This window comes from Eurosta solidaginis, chromosome 5 (genome assembly GCF_040869045.1).
Source record: "Eurosta solidaginis isolate ZX-2024a chromosome 5, ASM4086904v1, whole genome shotgun sequence".
Classification (NCBI taxonomy): Eukaryota; Metazoa; Arthropoda; class Insecta; order Diptera; family Tephritidae; genus Eurosta; species Eurosta solidaginis.
This window is the reverse complement of record NC_090323.1, coordinates 250752496-250766741: the sequence shown is the minus strand read 5'-3', so window position 1 is coordinate 250766741 and position 14246 is coordinate 250752496. Positions and strand designations below refer to the sequence as shown.

The following is a 14246-nucleotide window of genomic DNA, read 5'->3' as shown; positions in this document are numbered from 1 at the left end:
TTTTCAGTTTTTAGTTTCACTCATGTTGTGATTTTTTTACTAAACAAATGATACTTATTTTTCAAAGTTTATATATCGAAGGTAAATTTTAGTTTTTATTTCACTCGGAAAGTTAAACAAAAATAATAAATAAAATTTTTTTTGTTCTTTTTTTATTCGGAAAATAATATTAGTCTTTTTAGTTTTTATTACACTTGAAAAACAATATTTAAAATAATATTTATTTTTCGAGTTTTCGTTAGTTATTTTTTAATTATGTTTTTGAGTTCTTCTTCATCTCGTTTTTTATCACCCAGATTTTAACATTTGTTTTCGCAGTTTAGTTATTACTCTGGGAAAAAAGGTTTTTTTTAAATCGAGAAATAACTCTTGGTCTTCTGGTAAAAAATAAAACTGTAAACAAAAATTCAAATGCGATTTTTTTATTATTAAACTTATAACTGCAACGTGCCCTGGCTAAATCTTTGACCGTAGAATAACCATCAGAAGGAATAATAATATGTAATGACAATTTGATTTTTAAGGGCCGGGCTTATACGCATATAAATGCTTACAGTGGAAAACAGAAAATAGCAGAGCAATTTTTGTCAAATTTCGTAAAAAGAAAAATTATTTTTTTTTTATTAGTTGTAGCCGGTCAATAAATTATTGTAAATATTTTTGTGTTATGATAGGCTTTTCTTGACCATAATGTTGCTTTTAGTGCAAGTAAAACTCCACTATTACGTCCCAACGTTTCGCTAAGCACCTTAGCTTCCTCAGGGGCGAAACTGCATTTATTTAAATATTTTTTCAATTTACCAACGTAATTTGACATGAAATTATAAAAATAGTTGTTTAAAATTTCAACAATGTCCAAAAATTAAAACCAAACAAAAAACAATAAACGAAAATGGACTTACATACATATACATATATGTTAAATTTTCTATTATAAAAACATATCGCTAATACCATCTGTATGTGGTACAATTGTCAAACTAAACAACAGAATTTAAAGGCATAACAAATAAGCCGCGGAAATGCAATCCGCGTCTTCTTTTATGTTTACTGTCTTGTTCCTTTTCTCCATTATTCGTAAGCTTTCTATAGTGTATCTGATTTTTGTTCGTTTCTCTTTGTCTAATATTTTGACATTTTTCATATCAGCTGAGTGACCGCTTGATGTGGTGTGTTGCGATAGCGCTGTGTTGATTTTCTTTTTCCTTATGTCTGCTTCATGCTCATTTAGGCGTACTCCTAGACTTCGCTTAGTCGTGCCTATGTATATTTTATCGCAGCTTTCGTTTTCTTTACCTTTGCATGGTATTTCATAGACAATGTTATTTTGCTGTGAAGTTTTGAGAGGGGTTTTGGTTTTTGTGAAGATACTAGATAATGTATTATTCGATGTGTATGCTAAACATATGTTATTGTTGTCAGATGTAATGTGCTTGTAGAAGTATTCAGTTAATCTAGGTATGTACTTAACACTGTAATACTGTTTGGGTTGATCAGTTGTGGTTCTTGTTGTATTTGTATTAAAATTATTTTCAACATTTGACATTTTCTCTCGAATTAGGCTGTCTATAAGTGTTTTCGGAAAGTTATTGTTTGTAAGAATTTGTTTAATTTTTCTTATGTTTGCTTCCCAGAAGTTTTGATGGCTAATAGTTAGGACTTTGTTGATAAGATTTTTTGCGGTATTTATTTTGTATTTGAAGGGTTGGGCTGATAGAAAGTTTATCAGGCGGCCAGACGAGGTAGGTTTTGTGTGCCAATCTAATGTCAGAATGTTATTATATCTATGAACCCGTGTATCTAAAAAGGGTATGCTAAAATTCGTTTCGGTTTCAAGAGTGAACTTTAATTTATTGTGGTACTTATTTAGTGTATCTAGGATAGTATCTACATCATCTCTTTTCACTATCGCGAAGATATCGTCTACATATTTAACCAATAATTTTATCTCGATGTTGTGTAGTGTTTTTAGTTTAGATATGGAGTCGTTGAGTAAGTCGTCCATGACTATATCTGCGATGGTTGGTGACAGAGGGTTGCCCATGGGCATTCCTAATGTTTGGGCATACAGTTTTTCACCCCAAACGAAGTAGTTGTTTTCTTTAAGACAGAATTCTAGCATTTGTTGGAAATTTCTCTTTTGTATGTTTGTTGTTTTTTCTATTTCCCCCCACTTTTTTTAAATTATTTTTGTAGCAAGAATAGTTGGAATGTTCGTAAATAGTGATACTACATCAAAGGAAACTAATATATCTTCGTCATTGACCTTTATGGCATTCAGCCGTTCTTTAAACTCGAAGGAATTTTTAATGTTGTGCTCATTAGATACTAAACTTTTAAGTATATTTCCTACATACCTAGACATGTTGTAGCATGGAGCGTTAATTGATGATACAATTGGACGAAGTGGAATATCACGTTTGTGTATTTTAGGAAGCCCATAAATTCTTGGGGCAATTGCAGTGGAACATGCTAATAGTTGTTTTTCTTTTGAATTGATTTGTTTGTTTTTGTGAAGCTCTTCTATTATTTTGTTATTCTTTTTTTGGAGCTCATTCGTGGGGTCACTCCTCATCGTTTTATACGTACTTTTGTCGTCTAGTATTGTTTTCATCTTTGTCATGTAATCATCTTTATATAGTGCCACTGTTTTATTGCCTTTGTCTGCGTCGGTTATCACGATATTTTTGTGTTGGTTTAAAAAGGTTTTTGCTTTATTAAAGGCATGAAGGATGAATTTTTCTTTTTCATTGTGTCGGGCATTTCGTTTAAACTGCAATACCCTATTACTTAATTTGTTACGGGCAACATCCTTAGCTTTGTCGTCTTTTATATTTTGTATTACCTGTTCCATTTCAGCTATGATATTTATCGGTGTGAAGTTTGTTTTTGTAGTAGGTATTGAGAATTTCCTACCTAGGGAAAGTAGCCATCTAACTTCGTCCGGAAATTCAATGTTGGTTTTGTTTACAAAAAAGTCGTTGTTTATGTGGATACCAATAGCGCATATTTGTTGGTATTTTAGTCTATTTAATTTTGATTTGTGTGTTTCTTCTCTTTCTTTTGTTATTCTTTGGCTTAAGAAGTTTTGTTTTTCGATAAAATTGGAAAAATCTGTATTATTTAATTGTCGTTTTAACCTATTTTCCGCATGGTGTATGTTGTTGTTGGAAATCTTTATGTCTATATTTGTTTGTGTAATTTCGATGTTCAATACTTTGTTAAGAAATAGTTTTTTGGTTTTTTCTAGTTGCTTTTTTACTTGGTTGGACGTGGTGTTGATTGTGATATTTTTGATGGCATTGTTGAGATGGGTTGGCGTTATGCTATACCGCTTGCATTCTAATAAAAACTTGAGTTGACATTTTAAGTTGGCTAACTTTTGTTTTTGCTTGCTAAGATGTTTTAAGGTAATGCAAGTGGCTTCACCGTATTTATACTTCATGTGTAGGTAGTAGTTCTTCATCTTTTTGTTGTTGTTGGTTTTTGAAAAACGTTTAAATTTATGCTGTATTCTATCGGCAGGCCTCCCGTGATGATTAATATTAGTTGTAGCCGGTCAATAAATTATTGTAAATATTTTTGTGTTATGATAGGCTTTTCTTGACCATAATGTTGCTTTTAGTGCAAGTAAAACTCCACTATTACGTCCCAACGTTTCGCTAAGCACCTTAGCTTCCTCAGGGGCGAAACTAGCAACTAGAAAAAACCAAAAAACTATTTCTTAACAAAGTATTGAACATCGAAATTACACAAACAAATATAGACATAAAAATTTCCAACAACAACATACACCATGCGGAAAATAGGTTAAAACGACAATTAAATAATACAGATTTTTCCAATTTTATCGAAAAACAAAACTTCTTAAGCCAAAGAATAACAAAAGAAAGAGAAGAAACACACAAATCAAAATTAAATAGACTAAAATACCAACAAATATGCGCTATTGGTATCCACATAAACAACGACTTTTTTGTAAACAAAACCAACATTGAATTTCCGGACGAAGTTAGATGGCTACTTTCCCTAGGTAGGAAATTCTCAATACCTACTACAAAAACAAACTTCACACCGATAAATATCATAGCTGAAATGGAACAGGTAATACAAAATATAAAAGACGACAAAGCTAAGGATGTTGCCCGTAACAAATCTAGTAATAGGGTATTGCAGTTTAAACGAAATGCCCGACACAATGAAAAAGAAAAATTCATCCTTCATGCCTTTAATAAAGCAAAAACCTTTTTAAACCAACACAAAAATATCGTGATAACCGACGCAGACAAAGGCAATAAAACAGTGGCACTATATAAAGATGATTACATGACAAAGATGAAAACAATACTAGACGACAAAAGTACGTATAAAACGATGAGGAGTGACCCCACGAATGAGCTCCAAAAAAAGAATAACAAAATAATAGAAGAGCTTCACAAAAACAAACAAATCAATTCAAAAGAAAAACAACTATTAGCATGTTCCACTGCAATTGCCCCAAGAATTTATGGGCTTCCTAAAATACACAAACGTGATATTCCACTTCGTCCAATTGTATCATCAATTAACGCTCCATGCTACAACATGTCTAGGTATGTAGGAAATATACTTAAAAGTTTAGTATCTAATGAGCACAACATTAAAAATTCCTTCGAGTTTAAAGAACGGCTGAATGCCATAAAGGTCAATGACGAAGATATATTAGTTTCCTTTGATGTAGTATCACTATTTACGAACATTCCAACTATTCTTGCTACAAAAATAATTTTAAAAAAGTGGGGGGAAATAGAAAAAACAACAAACATACAAAAGAGAAATTTCCAACAAATGCTAGAATTCTGTCTTAAAGAAAACAACTACTTCGTTTGGGGTGAAAAACTGTATGCCCAAACATTTGGAATGCCCATGGGCAACCCTCTGTCACCAACCATCGCAGATATAGTCATGGACGACTTACTCAACGACTCCATATCTAAACTAAAAACACTACACAACATCGAGATAAAATTATTGGTTAAATATGTAGACGATATCTTCGCGATAGTGAAAAGAGATGATGTAGATACTATCCTAGATACACTAAATAAGTACCACAATAAATTAAAGTTCACTCTTGAAACCGAAACGAATTTTAGCATACCCTTTTTAGATACACGGGTTCATAGATATAATAACATTCTGACATTAGATTGGCACACAAAACCTACCTCGTCTGGCCGCCTGATAAACTTTCTATCAGCCCAACCCTTCAAATACAAAATAAATACCGCAAAAAATCTTATCAACAAAGTCCTAACTATTAGCCATCAAAACTTCTGGGAAGCAAACATAAGAAAAATTAAACAAATTCTTACAAACAATAACTTTCCGAAAACACTTATAGACAGCCTAATTCGAGAGAAAATGTCAAATGTTGAAAATAATTTTAATACAAATACAACAAGAACCACAACTGATCAACCCAAACAGTATTACAGTGTTAAGTACATACCTAGATTAACTGAATACTTCTACAAGCACATTACATCTGACAACAATAACATATGTTTAGCATACACATCGAATAATACATTATCTAGTATCTTCACAAAAACCAAAACCCCTCTCAAAACTTCACAGCAAAATAACATTGTCTATGAAATACCATGCAAAGGTAAAGAAAACGAAAGCTGCGATAAAATATACATAGGCACGACTAAGCGAAGTCTAGGAGTACGCCTAAATGAGCATGAAGCAGACATAAGGAAAAAGAAAATCAACACAGCGCTATCGCAACACACCACATCAAGCGGTCACTCAGCTGATATGAAAAATGTCAAAATATTAGACAAAGAGAAACGAACAAAAATCAGATACACTATAGAAAGCTTACGAATAATGGAGAAAAGGAACAAAACAGTAAACATAAAAGAAGACACGGATTGCATTTCCGCGGCTTATTTGTTATGCCTTTAAATTCTGTTGTTTAGTTTGACAATTGTACCACATACAGATGGTATTAGCGATATGTTTTTATAATAGAAAATTTAACATATATGTATATGTATGTAAGTCCATTTTCGTTTATTGTTTTTTGTTTGGTTTTAATTTTTGGACATTGTTGAAATTTTAAACAACTATTTTTATAATTTCATGTCAAATTACGTTGGTAAATTGAAAAAATATTTAAATAAATGCAGTTTCGCCCCTGAGGAAGCTAAGGTGCTTAGCGAAACGTTGGGACGTAATAGTGGAGTTTTACTTGCACTAAAAGCAACATTATGGTCAAGAAAAGCCTATCATAACACAAAAATATTTTTTTTTTGTTTTAAATCGATATTTGAAGTAACAACTTCTACTAATTTTGCAACCGAAATTAGGCAACCCAATCTTAAATAAGTTTTCGAAAAAATCACAATCAGATCTTCTGCAAGAAAACAAAATCTGAGTTTCAGACTTAATATTTGAAGTTTTCTGAATTTTTTCGTTATGTATTTTTGCAGCCCAATAAATTTTAGTCGAACTAAATATAAGTTGTAGGTCTCTCCAAATTCGCATTGATTTTTCCGAGATTTCCTTTAGATTTTCCGCCATACGATGTGTCAAAATTTCTTTTCTTTTTCTTGACGAAAATATGAAACACACTTTTGAAAAACAGTTATCAGAAATGAATGCCAACTTTGCTAAATTTAAGTCGATTGGGATGCAAGTAGTGTGTAACTGGAAAAAAAAGTTAAAGAACTACAAAAAAAGTTTGAAATTTTTACAATTTTCTAAAGCTTTCGAAAACGTGTTTTTGATGAATTTGCATTGTCTCAGTTACAAAATTTGTAAAGGTTTTTTTTTCTAAAAATACAGAAAATGACAAAATTAAAAAAAAAAGTTGACATTGCTTTTTTTCTGTTCGCTGCTGTATATGGATAATCAACTACAAGCATGAACATATTTCCGAAAACTATGATTTCTGCCTTTTTTGGCTTCGAGCAATTCTCGTAAATAGCGCAATGTTGTTTTAAATTGAATATTTCATCATTTATACTTAAGTATATGTAACAATACGCTTTAGTAGCTAAAGTCGTGTTAACTACGACGGAATTAAATCATTACCAGCTGTATCCTGCGTACTTAAATCAGATAACCACATAAATTGTAACAAGCTTTCTCCAAATAAAGAAAATTCTGTGTATCAGAGTGCAAACAATGATTGTTCAATTTCAATGTACTATTGAAAATATAAATTTAGATAGAAAAATGTTTTTTGATTGTTGTTATTCGTCGCCACGGATATTGGATAATAAGTTTTCAGTAAAAATTTGCTATTTTTGTATTAAATAAATAAATAAATGTAAGGCGCGATAACCTCCGAAGAGATCTAAAGCCGAGCTTCTCTTCCAATTTGCGTCGTGCTCCTCTTGATTTTCCCTACAAATTGGCCGGACGGGACCTACATGCTTTATGCCGACTCCGAACGGCATCTGAAAGGCAGATGAGTTTTCACTGAGAGCTTTTCATGGCAGAAATACACCCGGAGCGCTTGCCAAACACTGCCGAGGGGCGACTCCGCTTAGAAAAATTTTCTTCTAATTGAAAAATCTTATTTCTAAAAATTTGATGTTGCTTTGCCCGGGGTTTGAACCCAGGGCATACGGTGTGGTAGGCGGAGCACGCTACCATCACACCACGGTGGTCGCCATTTTTGTATTAGCTTTCAAATAGTTTAGCAAATTACTTCTCTTTTATAGTAGGGAATTGACTATATAAATCAGCAATTCTGCCAAATCTATATAGAAAAACTTTAAAGTTGATATACATTACATACAGATCAAGTACTCCTTGCAAGCCCGAGCTGCCCCAGTGTCTGGTTACATCGTATAGGCCAATTAGCTTCAGTAATTTTCCTTTAAAAGATTTGGAAAGTGTTTTAAGTCGGGACATGAGGGAAGTAAATGAATATAAATGGAAACTTTCGATCCAAGTAAGGTCTTTATTCAGTTTCGAGTTCAACCAATATAGGAAGCAGTTAAGCTCACAGTTTGGGAAATCTATGGGGCTTGCTATATAGAGCTTCCAAGCTTGCTATTAAATTTGTTCTTATGAGCAAAACAATACTGAAGGAAGCAGTTTCAAACCTTTATGCAAATTCTTGCGAATTTCAGGGCTATGATTTGCAAGGAAACTAATGAACATCCCCTAGGTGATGTCTCCTGATATATTGGTGCATTAAGACTGCGAAAAACCACCAAAACTCAGAACTAACAATGACAAGACTAATGAAGCAAATGCATAAATGTATAAACAATTTATTTAGTTGTTAAAAGAAAAATAGCACTGAGGACGCCACAACCTCGAAGTTGAATTTTGTGTAAACACAATTTAAAAAAAAAAAGTATTGAAAGCGTTCCAGTATACACCCAGCATAGAAAATTCTAATATTTTAGTTATTAATATTAGTTAGACTTATAACAACCATCGCCCGTTTAGTACAGCCAGGCATGCGCACACACTGTTGTAAACATCTGAACCATGGTTAATTTATACATTCATCATTCATCATTAATTGACACTTAACCGCCTAGCGAAATTTGGCCGTTTTGAAAGTTACACCAGCTGTCCCTGTTCGTGATAACTGACGCCAACTGGGAGCAACAAAGAACATCAAGTCTTCCTCCACCTCCCTGTCCCAACTAAGTGAAGATCTTCTTTTTCTTCTGCCTCCAGGACGGACTGTTTGCGCTTATACGCATAACAAACTCTAGTTAGCGAAGCCTTTAGGCCTTGATTCGCTGTATTATTTCATATCTGCATAACTCTCATACAGCTCATTGTTTTAGCATTCTCGTTACTTGCCATCAACGTTATGGACAGGAACATCAATCCTCAGAGAACTATTATCTGAAACACTCCATGACATCTCTCATTTCTCTACACTGTTCATGATGCAGAGCCATACATCACGACAGGAATGACGAACGGCTAGTAGAGCATGAAATGAACGAAAAATGACACTGAAGTTGGCACAACGCCAAAATCGGACAATAAACATCAACTATCAGCCTCTCGGAAATGTTCTCCTTTGATTTGGAGATGAACCGATTTCAAATTTGTGCCATCTTCAGTGTGATTCTTCGTTCATTTTCAAAAGACGACCGTAGGCTCATAATTAGCACTATTATAAAGGCTCTGCCTTTTGATATCGGCATAACATACGTATAGATTCAATTAGCTATATTTGTATGATTGTGTATATGTAAGTCCATTATAATAACTAATAAAAAATAATAACATTACGTATACGCACCGTTACCCGTTTTTTCAGGTGGTACGAACATGTTTTGCGTCTAACTGATTGATTGGTTTTGCATAAAACAAGGGACTTATTTTTAATTATGTTTGCAGAAAAATCGAACGTAAATCTGCTCCATTAACCTGCGCCTAATAGTAGGCAGCAAGTAGGTTTTTAACAACGACATTAGGGGGACTCATTAAAGCATATAAATTTATAAGGTGTAAAATTATATCCATTTACACACGCACTTATATGAACGGACCTAGTAATATTCTTGATAATCTTAATTGCCGATCACCTGTATTATTGCCAAAAAAAATGTTTGATTGTAATACGAACTAAAAAATGTCAAGATTAAGTAAAAAATCGAAACCAAAACATCATTACTAAGAAATTCTCGCTGATGTCGGAGATTTCTGATGAAAAGGACGGCAATTATGTTTGCAAGGTTGCATTCGTTTGAGTTTACCACGTTTACGCCATGAAATGTGTGCGTAAATTTATACAAATTGTGTGAATGATTTTTCATACAAAATTTGACAGTTCGTTTACGCACTAGATAAATTTATACGTTTACACACTTTATAAGGCATTTATAAGGTTAAATGAGTCCCCCTATTATCACATTTTGGTCTCTGCCTAAGAAGATATGAGGATCTTTAACCCTGCGATTAGCGGTGAACAAATTCAACACATATTAGCGTTGTCGCCTGACCAGACGAAATTTTACACTTTGAATTTTATCCACAAATATACGATTTTTTATTTAAATTTTGAAGAAAACTCGTCGCACACTGTGACCACCCAGAAAAAGGTTTGAATTTTTATTGATAAATTTTCAAATGAATACGAACTATGAGGTCTTATAGGCTATGTTCGTCTAGCCAGACGGCAACGTTAAAATGTTACATAATCAACTTTGGTACAAAAAAAACAGATAAAATTAAAAGAAAAAAATATCGATTTCGGAATTATTATAAAGACCGCCTCTAAACTTAAAAAGTCACTAAAGATTTTCATGATCGGGTGTGTAGCAGTAAAGTTATTGACGAAAATAAAGCATTCTCATCTGGCCAGACGCCACAATCTTTCGGAGGGTTAAAAGTTGCTATAAGGCGTAATCAGAAGAAAGACAAGGATGTATTTTCGCATGTGAAGCCTCTCACCTCTCATTACCATTAAGCTGCTTATTTCCGGTAATGTTAACTCCAAATTTCTGTTCGTATGTATCGCTGCCAAAACCGGATGTCATACGGATGCTGCACAAAAAACTTTCGTCTATGCTTATACTTTGCAGGCTCAAGATAAATTAATAAAAAATAAGATCATACTTCTGCAATTATTTGTAACGCAAATCAATTTTTTTATTATTTTGCATAATTTTAGGCGTTAAAATTGTGAATAAGCTTTTGATACAATTTCCCATGCATAATATTTTTGTAAAAAAACCATTAATTATATATTTTTCACACTTATTTGCACAAATTGATTGATAAAATCTTATTAAAAAAATTATTAGCCACACTTCTGGGTATTAGATATTAGAAATCGAACACGCAAATCAGATTAAAGCGCAAAACAATTAAACAATTACACAAAAACATTAATCATAATTAATTTATGTTGAATAATATTATCATACTGTTCATTTAACATTATATACATACCTATAGAATTTTTCTAATAAGGAATATAGCAAAGTGCTTATAAAACAATAAAAAAAAATATTTTGAAAAAAGACGGCAACCTTGCGTGTGGAAAGCTTTGCCGCCGAGTATTCATCAACAGAGTGACGCTAAATTTTATGAACGTACAAAATGGATGGCGTGTGATATGATTAAAATGGACATGTGTAGGTAGACACACACACACAGACACGACTACACATGTAGATGTGCAAGATAAAAAAATACAAGACTAGAAACAACAATAACATAACTTAATAACTTTTTAGCGAATAATTAATCACGTCCTTGTTTTGCATTTGTGTTTTTTTTTTTTTTTATATTTCTTATTTTTTGGTTGTGCGTGTTAAATTTATAATTTTTATTGCTATGTACTGAAATTCAACGGATGAATGCTGTCATTAAATTTAAAAAATGTCACACCAAAACACACTTAACAAGCTAAAGTATCTCAGCAATGTTCAGTTGAAAGTTATTGATGGCACAAACATTAGACTGGGTTGAAAAAATATTCCAAAGCAAGTCGTATAAATCTGAAGTTTATGTGAGGATGTTTTAAGAATATTTTTAAACATTTGTTTATTTGATTTGATTGATTTTGAATTGTAGCATACGGTGAACGGATTACATGGTCTCGCGCCTGAACTTCGAAAGAGGTCTTGAGACAACAATCAAGCATCACGGGTGCAGAATTGGTAGAGCATACTATACACGTATATACCAATGATTCAAATCGAAGGGATCGAGTCTGCTGGTTACTGTGTCGATCCAAGAATAGGTAGATTCTACAGTATATTTCAGGCTAAAATTGTATACATCACGCCAATGTGCACATACATTGTCATCAAAAAGTGGTCTGGAATGTAAAGAACAATTGGAGTGAATTCGCTCAGGCTTAACATCCAAAAAGGGACAGAATATAACGAAATGGCTGATGAGTTGGCGAAGGAGGATGCAACACTCGATGAATCGACAGCAGACTTTCCAATCCGATTGGGAGAGATCAAAGGGAGACAGGAGCTGCATATGATTCTTTACGCAGGAAATGCGTGGACAAAGCGTGGGAGTGCAAAATTTCTAAGATTATGTGTAAATCCTACGATATATGACCTACAAAGCTGCACATATCTCTAAAAAGACTACCTGTCTGCATGAAGAAACTATGGAGCATTATATGTGGTCGCGTTCACCGCTCGTGAGGTCAAGGCTCCAGTTACTAGAGGCGGCAGAGTTGCCAGATTTCGTGGCAGCAATTAAGCTAGGTCCTAAAAAACGTGTAGTATTTGCCAAGACTACGGAGTTATTCTATGACATATGTAAGTCCTGTCACCTGACTGATCTTGCGTTTGATCGTCAAGCAAATTTTGGAAACACTATGGATTCATTCAGTGTATGTGTGGTATATATTAGCCCGCCAATTCAACTTAACTTCCTTTGAAGTACAGCTGTAATTTGGTTTTTGTTTTTTTTTTTTTTTACTTATTAAAGTTTTTTTTTTAAATTGATTCGTCTTTATATGTTGGTTTTGATATGCTTTCGACTGTCTACCATCCTCTTTTGAGCTCTGGCGTCGTTTTCAAGTAGTTTTATCTACTACGAGCTATAGCGCCTTAAATTATACTTCTTATTTCAACAAACTACGTACTATTCCAACAAAAACTGAAAATGAACATTAATATTTTTTTAAGGCTAAAATAGAAAACAGACATACTTATATTCTAAATATATTAAAGTTAAAATAAAAAGGATTCAAGCTTCGATTCAAGCTCAAGCCAGAACAATAATTTTTTTAAATGATAATTATTGTTTTTTTAATTTTTCTATAACTGAAAAAGCGTACTGATGATGAAGGCTTAGCACCCTTCGAATGGATCTATCTGCGCAGCTATGACAGCTATGTAGGTAGGTTGAACTGGCCGGTCCATGAGGACCTCACATAGACTGATTGAGTCCGTAGTGTTACCAGAAGTTTGTTTTAACGACCAAACTGAAAAACCCTATCAAAACCAGAACCTATGTTATAAAATAACTCCGTCCTCTTGGCAAATACTAGAAGCTTCCTAGGACTTAAGCCACTTGCTGCTTCTAGATCTGACAGCTGTATCAATCTTAATAGCTGGAGTCTTAGCCTGGCAAGTGCAGGGCACGAGCACAGAACATGCTCGATCGTTTCCTCCTCCAACCCGCATTCCTATATCTGTTATCACTGACCAAGCCTAATTTAAAGGCATATGACGCCAGAAGGCAGTGTCAAGTCAGAATACCCGTCATGAGTCTACAGTCCTCTCTTTTTAATGATAGGAGCAACTGTGTTAGTCTAAGGTTGTAAGACCTACACATAATCTTCGACACTTTACAGCCCGCGCTTGAACCCACGCGTTTCCCACTTGGTCAATCATGTGCACTTCTCGACTTCACTTAATCTCGCCCAATCTAATTGGGACATCTACGGAGCAAGCTTCAACGGATGCGCCCTTATTAGCTAGTTCGTCCGCTTTTTCATTCCCATTTATTCCCATATGCCCTGGGACCCAATATAGATGTATGCTTCTCCCTGTCCCGACTCTCTCCAGAGACTGCTTACACTCTAACACGGATTTAGATGCTGTGCTATGCGAGATTGTTGCCTTAATTGCTGCTTGACTGTCAATATAAAAGTTAACACGGTTACAGCTTAAGCTATTCTCTTCCAGGGTTTCTACTGCTTTGGGTACGGCTAATATTTCCGCATGGAAAACGCTACAGTAATCCGGCAGCCCGTAGGATCTGCTTATTTCCGGATCAGCGCAGCTATGACAAGTTGTCTGAAAATTTTTCTACTTACTATCCCAAAATCAAAAATACAATTTTTCAATTATAGAAAAATTAAAAAAACAATTATCATTAGAAAAAATTACTGTTCTGGCCTTGAGCTCGAATCGAACCTTGAATCTTTTACCAATAGGCCGATAAAACAAAAACAACTGTTAAAATAATTTTGGCTGTATATGTAAAGATATCAAAATCAAAAAAAAAAAAAAAAAAATCAAATTTAGCGCGGCCTTTTGCTACTTTTTCCGTATGAAGGCAGACCCAGTCTAATGTGCATATGTTCAACTGTATCACTGTATCAACTGTATGTACACACAATCTCCAATAAATATATGTATTTTTGTGAAGAGTTTACATTTTAAACTTATTAATTTAACTGCACTTAAATGCCATAAGTGCTTTTGTTATTATTTTTTATTTAAAAATTTATTGCATACATACGTACATATATGTATTCCATTACCACCACCTTTTAATATATGACT

General features: G+C 33.6%; 2 protein-coding genes across 2 annotated transcripts in view; both read right to left on the bottom strand.

Annotated features, from left to right (window-relative positions):
* The window catches only part of LOC137254399 (serine-rich adhesin for platelets), a 168180-nt gene that overhangs the window by 58832 nt on the left and 95102 nt on the right, over positions 1 to 14246 (bottom strand). The window lies entirely within an intron of this gene.
* On the bottom strand, positions 638 to 3476 carry LOC137254398 (extracellular matrix-binding protein EbhA-like). Its single transcript, XM_067792028.1, has 2 exons — positions 2358 to 3476; positions 638 to 770 (listed from the first exon to the last, which is right to left on the bottom strand). The coding sequence occupies exons 1-2, from the start codon at positions 3464 to 3466 to the stop codon at positions 638 to 640; spliced, it is 1242 nt and encodes a 413-aa protein (XP_067648129.1). The 5' UTR covers positions 3467 to 3476.

Coding starts and splice junctions, on each gene's coding strand:
- LOC137254398 (XM_067792028.1), bottom strand. CDS start 3,466: ATGAAGAACTACTACCTACACATGAAGTATAAATACGGTGAAGCCACT. Junction 771..2,357: donor CCATGCTACAACATGTCTAG/GTATGTAGGAAA, acceptor AAATAAATGCAG/TTTCGCCCCTGAGGAAGCTA.